At 36.6% G+C, this 15,365-nt stretch overlaps 3 protein-coding genes across 6 annotated transcripts; 2 read left to right on the top strand and 1 right to left on the bottom strand.

The window, feature by feature from the left end:
- Positions 1-54: 54 nt before the first annotated feature.
- LOC111790612 (influenza virus NS1A-binding protein homolog) lies at positions 55-5,927 on the top strand. 2 transcript variants are annotated; one of them, XM_023671587.1, is made up of 11 exons: positions 55-341; positions 1,634-1,794; positions 2,055-2,236; positions 2,353-2,943; positions 3,033-3,110; positions 3,843-4,167; positions 4,251-4,450; positions 4,784-4,860; positions 5,014-5,115; positions 5,286-5,472; positions 5,664-5,927. In XM_023671587.1, exons 2-11 carry the CDS (start codon positions 1,635-1,637, stop codon positions 5,751-5,753), a joined length of 1,992 nt encoding a protein of 663 aa, XP_023527355.1. In that variant the 5' UTR covers positions 55-341; position 1,634; the 3' UTR covers positions 5,754-5,927. The 2 variants fall into 2 exon arrangements, with proteins under 2 accessions (XP_023527355.1, XP_023527356.1); XM_023671588.1 differs by lacking the exon at positions 55-341 and having other exon boundaries at positions 1,612-1,794.
- Positions 5,928-7,063: 1,136 nt separating this feature from the next.
- On the bottom strand, positions 7,064-12,974 carry LOC111790611 (protein SIEL). Of its 3 annotated transcripts, XM_023671584.1 has the most exons (8): positions 12,326-12,974; positions 11,865-11,942; positions 11,107-11,340; positions 10,428-10,619; positions 10,021-10,161; positions 9,762-9,851; positions 9,059-9,516; positions 7,064-8,465 (listed from the first exon to the last, which is right to left on the bottom strand). In XM_023671584.1, exons 1-8 carry the CDS (start codon positions 12,656-12,658, stop codon positions 7,547-7,549), a joined length of 2,445 nt encoding a protein of 814 aa, XP_023527352.1. In that variant the 5' UTR covers positions 12,659-12,974; the 3' UTR covers positions 7,064-7,546. The 3 variants fall into 3 exon arrangements, with proteins under 3 accessions (XP_023527352.1, XP_023527353.1, XP_023527354.1); XM_023671585.1 differs by lacking the exons at positions 11,865-11,942; positions 12,326-12,974 and adding an exon at positions 11,414-11,504; XM_023671586.1 differs by lacking the exons at positions 11,865-11,942; positions 12,326-12,974 and adding an exon at positions 11,414-11,502 and having other exon boundaries at positions 11,107-11,323.
- Positions 12,975-13,566: 592 nt separating this feature from the next.
- On the top strand, positions 13,567-14,650 carry LOC111790998 (PRA1 family protein B4-like). The gene has a single exon (XM_023672162.1). It carries the CDS (start codon positions 13,706-13,708, stop codon positions 14,378-14,380), a length of 675 nt encoding a protein of 224 aa, XP_023527930.1. The 5' UTR covers positions 13,567-13,705; the 3' UTR covers positions 14,381-14,650.
- Positions 14,651-15,365: the final 715 nt, after the last annotated feature.

Consider the following 15,365-nt stretch of genomic DNA (forward strand, 5'->3'; position numbering starts at 1 on the left):
AAACACTTGATCGTAGCCTCCACGTTTCTTCACTACTTCACCGAGACTCGTCAGGATCGTTGTTGAGAAACGCAAAAGCCTCATTTCGCGCTCTGTTTTGAGATTTCACGCCGTAAAGCACAGTCCCGCTCTGTTCGTCTCTCTCTCTCTCTCGCGACTGTGAGAGAGTTAGCGAAAGAGTTAACAGGGAACTTCATTATCATGATGTGAGGATTTTCATTTTAGATCTCGTGAAGGAAGAGTTACCAGATATTGAGACCTCTATCTGAATCCATCTCCGTGAAAACTTAGTTTGTTCAAACGGCGAGTTCTTCATTTGAATCGGTTGCCTGCGGTGAAAGGTAAGTGTTCATATAGAGAGAATCTCATATGATTCGGCGGTTTTGGATTGAAAATGATTTGACACTATTCTCGTTTTATCGCTGTAGAGGCAATGGATTTCTGGTTTTTAGTCTCTTAGAAGTTAGCATTGTAGAAATCTAGTGATGATCGAATCGAAGTGCGCGTATTCTTGTTATGTTACTTGTTCCAAAGTCTGGCTATCCGAGTAATGTTAGCAGATTTGTTGCTATAAGATTATTAGAATCATTGACGAAGCGTAACGTATTTTTGAAATGTGCTTTCGGATGTACATGAGGAACCTGTTCATATCAGTTGATAATCTCGTTGTTTAAATATTTCTTCTGAAACGAAATGTACTTTGCATTTCACTATAGGATCATGTTCTTAAATACGTTGTGTTTGAATAAACGCTAATTTCTCGAAAGATATCATGCTCTTTCCTCTACTGTGCTAGATATTTTTATCTGCTTTTCCTTTTGGAATCATGTCGAAGACCTCTTGAGTAAGGTCATACTGTCACGGTTTGAAGATGCGCTAATTTCTCAATATGTTTTTTAGGTGTCGTTGTTCACACAATTTTTTGGTTACTAAAAGTTTCTTTTGTCCAGGTTTAGAACGTACGTTGAGGTTGATGTAGCTTCAGTTTTTTTTTTGGTCAAATATTTGGGAGTCTGGGAAGATCCTTATGCATTTTGACTTAATTTTATAATAGTAACTTTTGCTTGATGTATCTTCAGTTGTTCCTTTTGTTTTGCACGTCAATGATCCTTAAGCTTTTGAGTGTTCTATTTTACCTTCTTCTTCACCTGATCATTTTGACAGTATCTTATTGTTTCTATTTAGATAATTGATCCCTATCTTTTGGTGAACTCAAGCCTTCAAGATTTTAACCAATCAGGAATCATGACCAAATATGAATCACCACACAAATGGTCAATTTGTCATTATCCATAATTATTTTTGAGTGTTCATACTTTTGCTAATGTTTTCTTTTATGCATTTTGCTTCCCTCAAATAATTTTATGTTTTTCTTTGTTGAGCGAAAAGTAAGTAATATATAAATTATGTGGACTAAATGTAGTTTTGTAGAGCTTACTTTCTTTTAAAATAAAAAAAAATATATGTATGTTGTCAAAGCAGAAATTTGGAGATTGTTAAAATTGACTATGAATGCAATTTCTATTGGATGATTTGTTGTGCAGGATGACACGTGTCTTTGGTTACAAGCATTATATTTCTTCAGTTTATGATTTTCACTAGATTTTTTCTTCTTCACTTCTCCATATGGAAGAATGAATACAGGACAGAGAGCTCTAAAGTTCAAAGCTGGATCTTCTTCTCGATTGGATGCTGGTGAAGTGTACAGAAATTTGAGCAAGTGTCACCTTGGAAGCGTAATATTTGGATGCACGAACAGCACCATAAAGGAATGTCTTTCTAACCAGCTTTTTGGTTCGTATCCACAACTCAATCTATATCTTTTGCTTATTTTTTCTCCTCTTTACATTTTCTTTACTTATACTAGTTTTATATTTACGCGTCAGCATTTTGTAGTTTAAAGAATGTGATTTATTTTGTTGGAAATCACATGACGATATCAATTACTTTGTTCTTCTTACAATTTTCTTCTCTCTTCACTCTAGATTATCCTCTTGTTTTGTTTCAATTTTCTGCCCTCGGATCACTTACATCTTTATTTTCCATCTATACAGGCTTGCCTTCTCAACACTTTTCATATGTGAAGAACATTGATCCTGGTTTGCCTTTGTTTCTATTCAACTATAGCGAGAGAAAGTTGAATGGTATCTTTGAGGCAGCTAGTTCAGGACAGATAAATATTAATCCATATGGGTGGACTACTGATGGTTCAGAGAGAACACTTTATCCAGCTCAGGTTTTACCAAAAACTTTCCGTTCTTGTTCTGTTTCCCCTAATTGGCATGACTGTGAAGATAGACAATGGTTATCACCAAGAAAATGCTCTTTTCTTATGGTTTCTATTTTTATTAGGTTCAAATTCTTGTTCGGAAGCTGTGCCAACCTTTGTTAGAAAATCAGTTCAAGCCTATAATTAAGGACAACTATTATAGCCCCAATCATTTCTGGTTTGAGCTTGACCATGCTCAGACAAATAAGTTGATTTCTTTATTATCATCTCAAGCAATGACTCCACATGTACCACAATTTACAACGAACTGCAAACCTTGTTGTACAGTCCTCCCCTCCTTGGAATCAAGGGATGAAGGTGAAAAGATCAAATCACAAATTATGGAGGAGCACTTTGACCTGGAAAGTCAAGTAGTGGACGCCGTAGATGTTACTTCCTCATTAGATGCAGGGAATAGTGCACTTGGAGCTCATTGTTATGCAAATGAATCCGATGAAGAGGTGAAGTGCCGAATATTGCACAAACTACAACAATTTGCTATAAAGCATCATGAAAGTCCAATGTTGCCTTTAACAAGTGATATGAATCATACTACCATTAATAAGGGCAATAATTTGGTGAATAATGGTAGTTCCGGTGAACCAATAAAGTCCAAAGAGAGCAATGAAGAGGACTTTGGTACTTTGACTGGACTTCAGTCTCCAATTGCTAAGGTAGTTATAGCATTCCATATATGGTATATATTTTTATGTGAATATCTTTCTGGATCGTGGCGTTTAATATGGGTTTTAATATTTTGTAGTTGGTTCAAGAGCTACAAGAGCTTAAGGAATCTAATGCAGAACAAGCTAGGAGAATAGTTTTCTTGGAGGAAAAGCTGGTACTTTTCATTCTTTACTTTAAAAAGTCCACTACTATATACTTATCTTCCTTCCTTCTGCATGTCTGGCATTTGGTCATATTCAAGAATTCAATGTGTTCATGTTTTTTTAATCAAAATGTAGTTGGGATAATCAGGACATTGTGAATATCTTTAGAGTAGTAAATTATGCGGTTGTAATGGCGCTGTTTTAAAATTTTAATTGGTTGTCTCGATTCCTCATATTCTCTTCTGGACCATAAAAGAATTGTGGGTTTCTACATAACGTAAGGTCGATTCTAAAGAATCCCTTATTGTAGGAGGTGAAATATATGCACGCCTGCACACATATAATAACAATGTTGAAAATTTCTGTACATGAGTCTATGCAACTTTTTTAAGCCGAGAGTTCGCACTTATGGTTTTGTAATTTGATATTTGAAAATATTTCAGATACGTTAACAAACACTAAAGCGTTAAATAAACAAACATTTTGAAAAAAGCTTACTGATTAAGCTGTTTTGCTGAAGGTTTGCAAGACGATGCATGCATTTTTTGAGGATGAGGGTTGAACGATCTTGGTACTGCTTGTGTTTTAAGTTATCTATCTTTTAACTAGTTGATTCTCTTCATCTCAAATGCCTGTTGTTTATGTCCCTCCTACCAAAGATGAAAATGGCTTAAGGGCAGACAACAACTCTTGTTAACTTATGTGATAAGATTTATGGGAAAATTTTCAACTTTTCATGGCAGTTGGCGGCAGAAGATGAAATCCAGGAGTTGAAGGGTCGTATAACGTCGAATTATTTGCCAAACTCAAATGCAGTAGAAGCAAAGAGGGTAGTGGTGGAGGAACAATTGGAAGACTTGTGTTTGGATCCTGATGAATCCATTTTTCTTATTGGAGGATATGATGGTGCATCACACTTGTCAACTTTGGAATTGTATGACCCTTCTGGCGATATGATTAAATCACTTCGGCCGATGAGCTCTGTACGTGCATATGCTTCTGTTGCATGGTTGAATAGTCAGCTTTATGTTTTTGGTGGTGGTAATGGTTGTGCATGGTATAACACAGGTATCGACTTCTACTAATTTTCTCGGATGTCTTTATTTGTGTAATACAATAATTTCTGTCATTTCCTTTCTTTGTTGTTGAAGTTGAATCATATAACCTGGAGACCGATCAGTGGACCTTGTGCCCTTCTTTAAATCTGGCAAAGGGAAGCCTCGGAGGAGTTAGCATTGGTAACAAATTATTTGCTATTGGTGGTGGAAATGGTATTGAGTCGTTCTCAGATGTTGAAATGCTTGACATGGATCTTGGACGATGGATTTGTACAAGGTCAATGCTACAAAGGGTAATTGGTGATTTTGGCATGTTTGTCGTGTTTAATTTTAGGTTGATCCACCTCTATGATAACTCGATTCATTCGGTTAAATTTGGAAAGTATGACGAACAAATTTCCTTAAAATTTTCTTTCGGTTTAATGGTCGGGTATTGGTATGCTTGACTTCACCTTGGATATAAATCCATGTGAGGTCAGTGCTACCGAGTGTAAAGGATGCTCTTCGGCCAATTTTTCATGCTTGATTTCTTAACCATAGTTCGAATGCTTGCCATTGATTACTTCTCTTACAGCTGCATTTTGTTTGTTGACATTTTCTTTTAATTGCTCGATTATTTTCTACAGCGATTTGCTGTTGCTGCAGTGGAGCTCAATGGCGTAATTTATGCAACAGGGGGGTTTGATGGTAATGACTATATGAGGTAAGATACCATGACTAATATTTCTTTTCTTTTCTTCTTCATAGAGGAGTTAATAGAACTATCTCAATTGTTGCCTCCAGCATGCCATAATTGAGTTGGCTTGAAAGATACAAAAACAGCTTTCATGGTCTTTCCCAATTTCTGCCTTTTCAGGTCTGCTGAAAGGTTTGACATCAGAGAACATTCATGGACTCAAATCCCTAATATGAATGCAAAGCGAGGATGTCATTCATTGGTGACTTTGAACGAGAAACTGTAAGCCATTTCTTTGTTATGGGTGACTTACGGGTTATAATGAGTCAGATTGTGTTACGTGAATGCACTTTATCAATTGGGAATATACGCCAAACAAGCAATAGTTTATAAGTTTTCACATCCATGTGGAGAAATGACCAGGCCTGTATTTAATGTTCTATACTACGCAGTTATGCTCTTGGGGGATTTGATGGAGATTCCATGGTTTCGAGCGTTGAAGTATATGATCCACGTATGGAATCGTGGATCGTTGGGGAACCCATGAATAAGACGCGAGGATATGCGGCAGCTGGAGTCATCAATGAATCCATATACATAATTGGAGGTGTGTTAATTGATGACAAAATTTTGAACACGGTAAGACGATGATCTACCATATCCCTTCATTTAATAATTTAGAAAACGGTCTTTTTCTTTAATTTATCAGTGATACTTCAAAGTACATTGCTTTGCGTACCATGAGGTTGTCTTTTTAAATTTGTCAATTTTGCTATCAATTTTGTAAAACACACTTAACTTTATAACTCCCCTGGTTTTTCAAATGATAGGTTGAGAGTTATAAAGAAGGGTGCGGCTGGCAGGAAAAGACGTCCAGGGTTCCAAGGAAAAGGTGTTTCCAATCGGCTATCGTTCGCTGAGCGTGAGAAGAGGCTCCCACCTGCACGTAGTTGGTATGTTGGTAATATCCATAGCTGCAATGGTTTCCTTTTGAATAGCAAAGAGGCATAAACTCCCGACTTTTCAACATCGGTAGTCAAAATCTCAAATCTATTGAAAACACAAAAGTAAAAACAAGCCTAGTTGACTCAAAAGGAGGGTTATAAACTTATAATTTCACCTAATGTTTTTTTTTTCACAAAAAAAATCCCCTTTTTACTCCTGACATTTTTCACCATTTCCTCAAATTTTAGTGTTTTTTCAAATGATTTCGAAATTGTCTAATTAAAGGCCCTTTTTTAAAAAATATTTTCAGTAAAAGTTTTTAAATCACCCTATTTAGAAAATATTTGTTGAACTATAAGTTTTGTTTGAACTTTGGTTTTGTGAATTTTAAATAATATCAATAAAAAAAAATTACTTTCAAGTGATCGGAAAAAAAATCAAAATTTTAAACTTTTCATTATTGTATTGAGAAGATATGAAGACTTTACAAATTTTGATTATTTATTTAGGAGACTAAATTTAATTCTATAAGATTCAAAACAACCTCAAAATTCAATTACTAAATTTGTAATTTAACTATTTTAGTAAAATATAATTCTTTTGTTGCATTATATTCTATAGTAATTATATAATTAACTGTTTTACTCCATATTTTTTAGATTTTGCTCATTTTTGAAAATTTCTGAGTTAATAAAAACATCTTCATTTTAATTTTGTTTAAAAGTGCTTTTTATTAAATAAAATATTATTTTTTTTGAAAAAGAACATCTTAATCTGAAGTCATTTGAGAAACTACACTAAACACTTGATGTCTTTTGCTATAATTTGCTTTTGTTTAAAAAGTTGCTACAAGCATTATCCATTTTTAAAAAACAGAACTATTAGTTTCATTTATGATTCGTGAGATGATTCTTGTCCAATAAAATTACTAAAATAGGTACTATTTATTTATATATATGTATAGTTCAAATAAATATCTTACTAAATTTTTTTTGTTTAAAATGATATACAAGTTAAAAAGAGTAAGAGATGAAAATACTTACAAATAATTCTCCCACCACCGTCGAAACGGTAATAGTAACTAATTTCAGTACCTTTTATCTGTATTTGAAATATTGTATTACATGTAGTTGTAAGTAAACGAAAACATCAAAAAGTTGTATTTGGTTATATCATAAATGTTACAAAATCTTCTTTTAATAGTTCAAAAGAATTTAGTTTTGTTTTGTAACTTTCCATGTTTCTTTCTATATTGAGTTCATGGATGAGTATTTGTTCACATACCTGGGATCCAATTCCTGCATCAGTTATTCACTTGTACGGCACCATTTAAGTTCATAACACTTACCGGTTAATGAATCCAAGTTAACAAACGGCATGGGTAGCAAGCCGTCAGAAACAAAAAGCTTCTCTTTCAAAGAAACCCAGTGATAGAGGCTTTCAAGATGGAAATGAAAATACCTTCAACGAATGATCGATGTTTTTTTTTCTTGCTTTACTAAAGAAAGACCAATCCGCAGATCTTTTGGTATCCAAGATATCTGCAGGATCAGTAAGCATTTGAACCATAAATAGGCTCATTTTGGTATGGCTCATTTTGGTATGGCTCATTTTGGTATGGCTCATTTTGATCAGATCTTCACAACAGTTTTCTGCATGAAGATCAAAATGGTTAACTTTTACACTAAAAAAACATATTCCGTAGCCATTCTCACATATTCCTTCAATATTTACAGAGACTGATATTTTAAATGAACCCTGCACTAAATCAACTATTGTGGATCATGGAAAGATAAACTTCCTTTTCTTTGCAAATGTATGCTAGATCACGTTTTGGACCTCCACGGCGTTCATTAACTTCAGCACTCTCAAACCAACATTCAAGTCCTATACAAATCCTAGCTATAAAAGAAGAAGCTTTTGGAGTTCTGTAGAATGGAACGGTATAGGTAAATTCCCTAACCTCATCACAACCTCCTCCTAAGGAAAGGAAATCCAAGAAGATAAACTGACTTGTCGTGTTATCCATTGTGATTCTAAACCATAGCTTCCTCTCACTTGGAACATTGTGTAGGATAATTTGGCACAGAATACCAACGGGTAGTCCTGGAACAAAATAGAGGGGTTTTTCGTAGTCATTATCTGGAATGACTAGCTCTGCCTTGACGTGCTTAAGTTTTTCTGAAATTTCTAGATGGTTGAGGGTGAAAGTTTTCAGCAGTTTTCTAAAATCAAGTGAATAGCAAGAAGCTTTAGGGGTAATGGCGCCTAACTTTGACAATGATCTTTGAACTTCACATACAAAAGTTGATGGCTCAATACATTCTTCCTTAAGGAGATGCTCTATGTTGGAAGCTATCATCGACAATTTTCTCATAATTGTGAGATGACAGCAAATTTCTCCATTAGACAACTTGAGTGCACAAGTTACCAACATCAATTCTAAGATATGTCGTTCTTCTTCTTTAGAGAATCCAATGAACCTACTTCTCAACCCTTTCAGCCCCTTTTCTAGCTTTCCTAATAGAGATTCCCATTCTCCAATTCTACAACTATGTTTTGAAGACATCAAATTCCATACCTTCGCAACCAGTTTCATTATCTTGAGATATTGCAGTGTAAAAGCTAAAGCCCCACTGTATTTGTCTATTTGATACGTGAATACTTCCAATGCTTCCTTGCAAACCCTGCAATTCCAAGAAAATGAGGAAGTTAGACCAAAAGTTGAATTTACTTGTCTGCAAAGGACAAGGATGAGAACAAAAGAGAAAAAACCAAAGCTGTCGTTTTGCAATGATGATTAGAATAAAAGCAAGACTCACTTTCATGTCAAAACATGGAAACAGAAAACAGTTTTAATTGATATGATGGAAGATGTAAAAAAAAACTGTACCAACCATAGAAAAACAAACATTCCTACAATTAATTATCAAAAAGCCACCCCAAAAAGGTTCTGGATACACTGGGAGCATGGTGACTAAAGGCAGTATCTAATTCAACCAAAGGACCTAGGAATATAGCTAGCACAAAAAGGTATATCGAACACTCCAGCGCTTCTTTCCAACCTAAGATAAGAACAAAATTTAAAAGCTCAAAATTTACAGAGTAATCGTATTGTTCATTAAAAAAAATAATAATAAAAGAATATTGACTTTATCAGCACAGGCAACTGATCTTGCACTGATATCTAATAAAAGCTTCATAGAACTACCATAAGTATGGAACAATTCATTTAATGTATGACCCCATAAGAAGTTAAACAAAGAACTGATTTACAAACCTCAAAGTCCTTAGAACTTCATGCAAAAATCCCGATTGTATTAGCGGCCAAATATCTTGCACCTTTGAGAGGATAGTTTTGATAGATTCTATGGCATCATCATCTTTGTGCTGCTTCTCATGTATCGTTGCAGGCGTCTTAGGTGAGGCAATGGCAAGTATATCATTGACATAACTTCCAGGTGTAAGTGAGCATGGGACTCCCTCTGGATTAAACCCCAGATCAGATAATCCAGTGTTTTTACTGTTTTGCAGCAAGTAAGCAAAAATAGTGCTTTGATCCATAATATCGCCCAGAGCATGAGAGATCCTTCCAAGCAATGTAGCTGCATAAGAAAATATTCTAGGTGGAATCCTAAGAGAATGAGTGTCCAGAACGGGAGCTGAAATAGCTAGAACAGTATATGCAATCACCTTCACGCTATCAAATCCAAGTTTTCCTTCAGACGCTGGGTCTATCTGAAGCAAAGAACAAGTACAAGAGAGTTAACAGTACCATCACCATTCATTGACCTTCACGATTGAGCTTTCAGGTTTCTATTAATATACATAAAATATTGAAATATATATATGCCCCACGTGCACTACTGAAAACTGGATTAAGGTATAATGGCTGGAAGCTAATCCACGAATATAAATGATTTCACTAGATAATTAGATGAGTCCAACATTACCATATACGGAAAATAAAGAGCCAAGCTAACCTGTTCAAAAACATCCGTGATAATGGAGGCAACCATATTTACATGATTCTGACCCATATGAAACAGCACGGAGAGCACATCAGACTCATCCTAGCAATTAACAAAGTGAAAATAGCACATCAATAAGAATGAAATTGTGTTCAATATAGATTCTATTTCCAGAAAGGAGCGGCAATAGTAAGTAAACGAATCTATAGAAATTATACACAACAGCACAAAAGAAGAAAGAATACAAGGGAAGGATCAAGGGAAGACATACCTGCGGGTATGATTCTAAACTTTCGACAAGACCATTAAAAGACAACTGAAATGTCACCAAATCTGGCAGCTTCGCTAATTTAAGAAGTTTCCTTAAAGCAGATCTTACGTGGCCATTATTGTCACTTAAAGCACTGAGAAACTGCAATTAAACCAATGTTGATAAGAATAATATGAACCAAACATAGATATTGATCTTTAATATCCAATCTCAAATATTGACACAAATAAATTTCATTTGATGACTTGCGCAGTGACAGGCTTAGTATGATTTTGTACGGTTCAAACTTTTAATTGAAAAAACTCAGATACAGAAGTTCTTATAATCGTAACCTTAAACTGCTGTCAATGAACACCTATTATGAGTAATTGAAAGACTCCAAAATATAGAACAAGGATTAACTATACCATGTGCATATGTGCTTCTTGCAATTGCAGACAATTGGAAATTGCCATGTGATGTAATGTTTCCAAAGCTTGCAAGCGGACAGAAACTGAATCATCATTCAGGACGTCCATTAGTAAGCTCAAGGCCTCGCCAGCAAATTTAGTTGACAGGATGATCAAATTAAACAAAGCATCGCAGGCAGACTTCCGCACCTTGAGATTAAGAGAAAGTGTCAATATCATAGTCACATTTTTTTCTACAAATGCTAATATGATGAAGAGCATATATGATTCCTTCGTAGCTAATGTCTAATTTAGAAGACAGGTCTTCAATACATAAAGCTTCTACTCATTTCCTTGTCCGTCATTTTCCTCTCTTGAAAAAAGGCAGTGATTGTCCACTTAAAAAAAAACATGTATGCTCAAATTTAATGAGATAAAAAGTTTACAGGAGGATACTCCCAACCATTATGGCATTGGTATGGTGATTAAGCAAGCAAGCTGAAACAACTATCATTGAAGACCTGGTGGCATAAACATGAAGAAACTACAAGATTAAAGTTGAAATAGCAAAACGCGTTGAGGAGTGACGATTGATTACAAGGATAGTGGAGATAAGAACAATTTTTTTTTTTTTTTAAATCTATAATATTGGTGCATAGGGGTATTTCAATCAAACATATATAACAACGCAAGTTACCTGATGAAATTCATCTTCTACGCCATGCACAAAAGCCCCAGCAACATCCAACGCCAACATTTCTAATTGTTCGGTATAGCATTGAACAAGAGACTTTTTCCCCTTGAAGATACTTAAGACTCTCTTGGACATGCTTTGTAAAAGAAGATCCTCGGAAACAATTTCCAACCTTTTTATTGCAACAAATGCATTAAACCTGACCTCCATGCTCATATCTCTTGTCATAGAACAAAGCTGATATTACCAATATATACGTATATCAGTAGAGGCATTTTATAACTACAAGTTCAAAATTCGAAGCACTCACTTTAAGACTCGACGCAAGGGAAAGCACTTCCTAAAGTTCAGTTGGCATGGAAAAATAGTGATCACTTCCTTAAAGATCTCCTAAGGAAATGTGACCTGTCCATATACAAACACTATTCAAAGTGGAAAGTTTTAAACACTAAACATGAGAGCTGAGAAGATGGACATGGAAAGCGAATCTAAAGTTGCATACTACCAAGGAAGTTGAATGCCTAAGGCAAAGTTAATCCACCACTAGCAAACAGAAGAAATGTTATCCAGACGCAACACAGGACTATGTCTAAATAGGTTCGCTCAGTATGCACACCACAATACTAGTATCCGGAATCTAGATGAGACTGATATCTCGAATTCTAGTTAAGAATGACACTCTAAACAAAGGATGATAAGTTTTTCAGTGAATGAATTTCACCAATCCAGAGAAATCAACAGCATATTAAATTTAAACTTACGTTAGCGAATATTTCATCAGAAAAATGTTGTTTCCTCTCTGGACTATGAGCCGCAAGCATGAGACCCCAAGTGATGACCTGGATCAATCGTCAAAAGCTCTTACTGATAAAGAACGTGATATTCTGCCAATGCGAGTAGCTTGATCGCAGTAATTAAAAAACTAAGTCTATTAATTAGAAATCGTCATCAAATCATGGCTTATGGATCTTAAAGGAACTGCAACATCAAATCATGGACTATGAATCTTAAGTAACTGCGACATCAAATCATGGACTATGAATCTTAAGGAACTGCAACATCCAATCATGGACTATGAATCTTAAGGAACTGCAACATCCAATCATGGACTATGAATCTTAAGGAACTGTGACATACTACCGAACCGAAATTGCTTAATCAAATTTTTTATGTTGTAAAAGAAAAGAGACAATGGAGATATATCGCAAAACGAGTATCTTACAACGCGTACTGCAGCTGACCGAACACAATCCTCCACGTCGTTTAGAAGTTCAATAGCACGGAAATAGCAACATTCAATCATACTGCCGTCTTCGACAACAGTATTCCCCAAACCTGCTAGTCCATCGAGAGCAGCTTTTCTAACATATGGATACGGATCCTTCGTAAACCCTAGGAAAACAGTAAGTAACAGCGATGGCCTTATTTGGAACCTCTCGGCGTTTATTAGAAGCCAAATCCTGATGGACACTGAAGGACCAAAGCAAAGCGAGAGGAATGACCGATCGTCGAGTTCGTTAATAGCAGAAACAAGTTCTGAATCCCGCTCCGCCATTAACGCTGTGACACGACGATTCAACGCTTAAGAGTTCGATCGCCGCCGAGGTTCGTGGATTGGAAGTAAAGACAAAAAGGAAAACAACCTGGAATCGAGCTTGGCTTGGTTCTCAGTTCACGCAGGATGCGAAGAGATTTGGTTGTGGTCTCCTTGGTTCCGTCGGCAAGCAAACAGAAAGGAGACTACGATATCTTTTTGGATTAATATGACAATATGGTCGATGAAAAGTGAGCAACAGAAGAAGGGAATCGTAGCACTAAGAAATGGTTTTGGCGGGAGAACGACTGCGAGAGTGAGCCTGCGAGGCACAAGTAGTTTTAGGGGTTCTTATTATTGTTATTTATTATTATTATTATTATTTAATTTCATAGAAGGGCGGACGTCAAAATTTATTTGCGGTTCAATTTCGTCTACAAGGGATGGAATACAAACAAGAGCACATTGTGGGCTTCGGCTCAACTCTGTGGGCCGAGACAGGGAAGATCTTCTGGCCGCCTTCGTGAGCTTTGGGTCTGATTGGGCTTCGGCGTGTCCAACCCCGTAGGCCCAAGCAGACAAACCATCTTACGAAAAAATTGGAAGTTGATAAATAGCAATAAATTTAAAATAAATAAAAAAAACTCTAAATTTTAGAATATAATTTAACAAAATTTAACGAGAGGGTAAAACTTCAATATTTGCATAATATAAAGGTTCGATTGAATAATCTAAAGTTTAATTTTGGTCCATCGAGTTTGAGCTTATTAATAAATGGTCCATGGTAGAGTTGATCAAAATGCTGTATCATTACCCTTCGTTGACCAATGAAATGAAGTTGAATGGACGATCACGATGAGAAGCAGAGAGATATCACAGAGAAGGGTCGTCCTTACGGAATAAACATTCGCTCAGCCGCGTTTTTCTCCACTATTTATTGGTAGGAGAGGTCTTGCGTCGTCGTCAGTTTCCTCATCGCCCCTTTTCCCCCATTGACTTAATTACAGGAGAAGCATTCTTCGTTAAAAACTCCCATTTTCCATTGCCTCAAGATCCGCCGACGCGACAATGTCTTCCTCTCCGGCCATACTTCCCATCTCCAATCCTCAATCCCCCGCCATCCTCTCCGCTGCATCCGGCGGTTCTCTCCAATCTCAAGGCCCTGTCACCACGCCGGCCTTCCGCGTCTTCATTAACCACATATCGGAATCTCTCCGGCACGGCCTCTCCCAGCGAAAACCATGGGCCGAACTTGCGGATCGGACGGCATTTTCAAAGCCCGAATCATTATCCGAAGCGACCTTGCGAATTCGCAAGAATTACTCCTATTTTCGCGTCAATTATCTCGCTGTGGTTGCTCTGATCCTTGGCTTTTCTCTCGTTTCTCATCCGTTTTCCCTTATTCTTCTGGTCGGGCTTTTATCCTCGTGGATATTCCTCTACCTCTTCCGTCCGTCGGATCAGCCGCTGGTTGTATTCGGCCGCACATTCAAGGACAGTGAAACCCTAATTCTCCTGGTTTTGCTCAGCGTGTTCGTCGTGTTCCTCACCAGCGTTGGATCGGTCCTCGTTTCGGCTCTTTTGGTCGGTGTGGCTCTGGTTTGTGCCCACGGCGCATTTAGAGTTCCCGAAGATCTCTTCCTGGACGAACAAGACAATGTATCCCCCGGATTTCTCTCGTTCTTTAGCAGCGCGGCTTCCAGCGCTGCCGCTGCCGCCGTGCCTGTGGCTGCTCGCACGTGATTCGAGTACACCAGGGGATGGAACCGCCTTCACTTCGGTATCAGTAAATGCATTAAATCTTGAAAATTGGCGTAGACGAAATAAGATGCAGTTTTTGTTTCTTTTTCTTTTGTGCAAAATTTCATATTAACGATCCGTTCTTTTACCTTGAGATAGAATATCATACTCCGTAAGGTTGTCTGTGGATTCAATTTTTTCCCTTCCTTCTTATACCATGGATCTTATAATTCGAATTTTGTTATAACACAGTGTGAATTTCATTCTTTTATTTGTCCAATTCTACAAGTTTTGAATTTATCGCACATTTTTCGCGCCAATGGTCTGTGATGTGTGCTTTTGATATGTAGATCTGGGGTTCTTGCATAGAACCCAAATCCCCCGTGTTCTGTATGCAAGTTTTTTTTTTTTCCTTTAATCTTCTGTTGAATTGGAATGTATGTTTGTTCATGATGCACTGCAATGTGGGTCATCTCCCAATTTAGCTGCTACATCCTATCAGGAGGTGTTTAGATTTGGTGTCGTGGAGTTCGCAATTCGCAAATTTCATAATTGGATAAATTTGAGATTGGATTGTACAATAAATAGATTGTAGAAACTTAAATCTTGCTTCGAATTTGGTTTGTAAATTTGCGAGGTATGGATGAGGATATATCACAAGGGTGGATTTATGTTAATAATCGCTTGACCGTATATACACCTCTCAATGGAAGATATATACTTCAAAAGTCTTGTTACTTTTTGCATTGAATTGGTCAAATTGGATTACCGTTCTCATATATTTTCTAGTCAACCCAATTAAACTTAGGTACAAATTGTTGAATGCTTCAGGTTTACAACGTTCATGTTGAAAGTTGTTGCTTACTTTGCCCGTCAGTTCTCATTTCTTATTGTTACGCGAAGACCGAAGAGGATATGTGAGTAATATATATTATGTAAACAACGAATAGACGGCGACTACGTGTCTGTATATCCCAGAAACTACATT

The sequence above is a fragment of the Cucurbita pepo genome, chromosome LG03 (assembly GCF_002806865.2).
Source record: "Cucurbita pepo subsp. pepo cultivar mu-cu-16 chromosome LG03, ASM280686v2, whole genome shotgun sequence".
Lineage (NCBI taxonomy): Eukaryota > Viridiplantae > Streptophyta > Magnoliopsida > Cucurbitales > Cucurbitaceae > Cucurbita > Cucurbita pepo.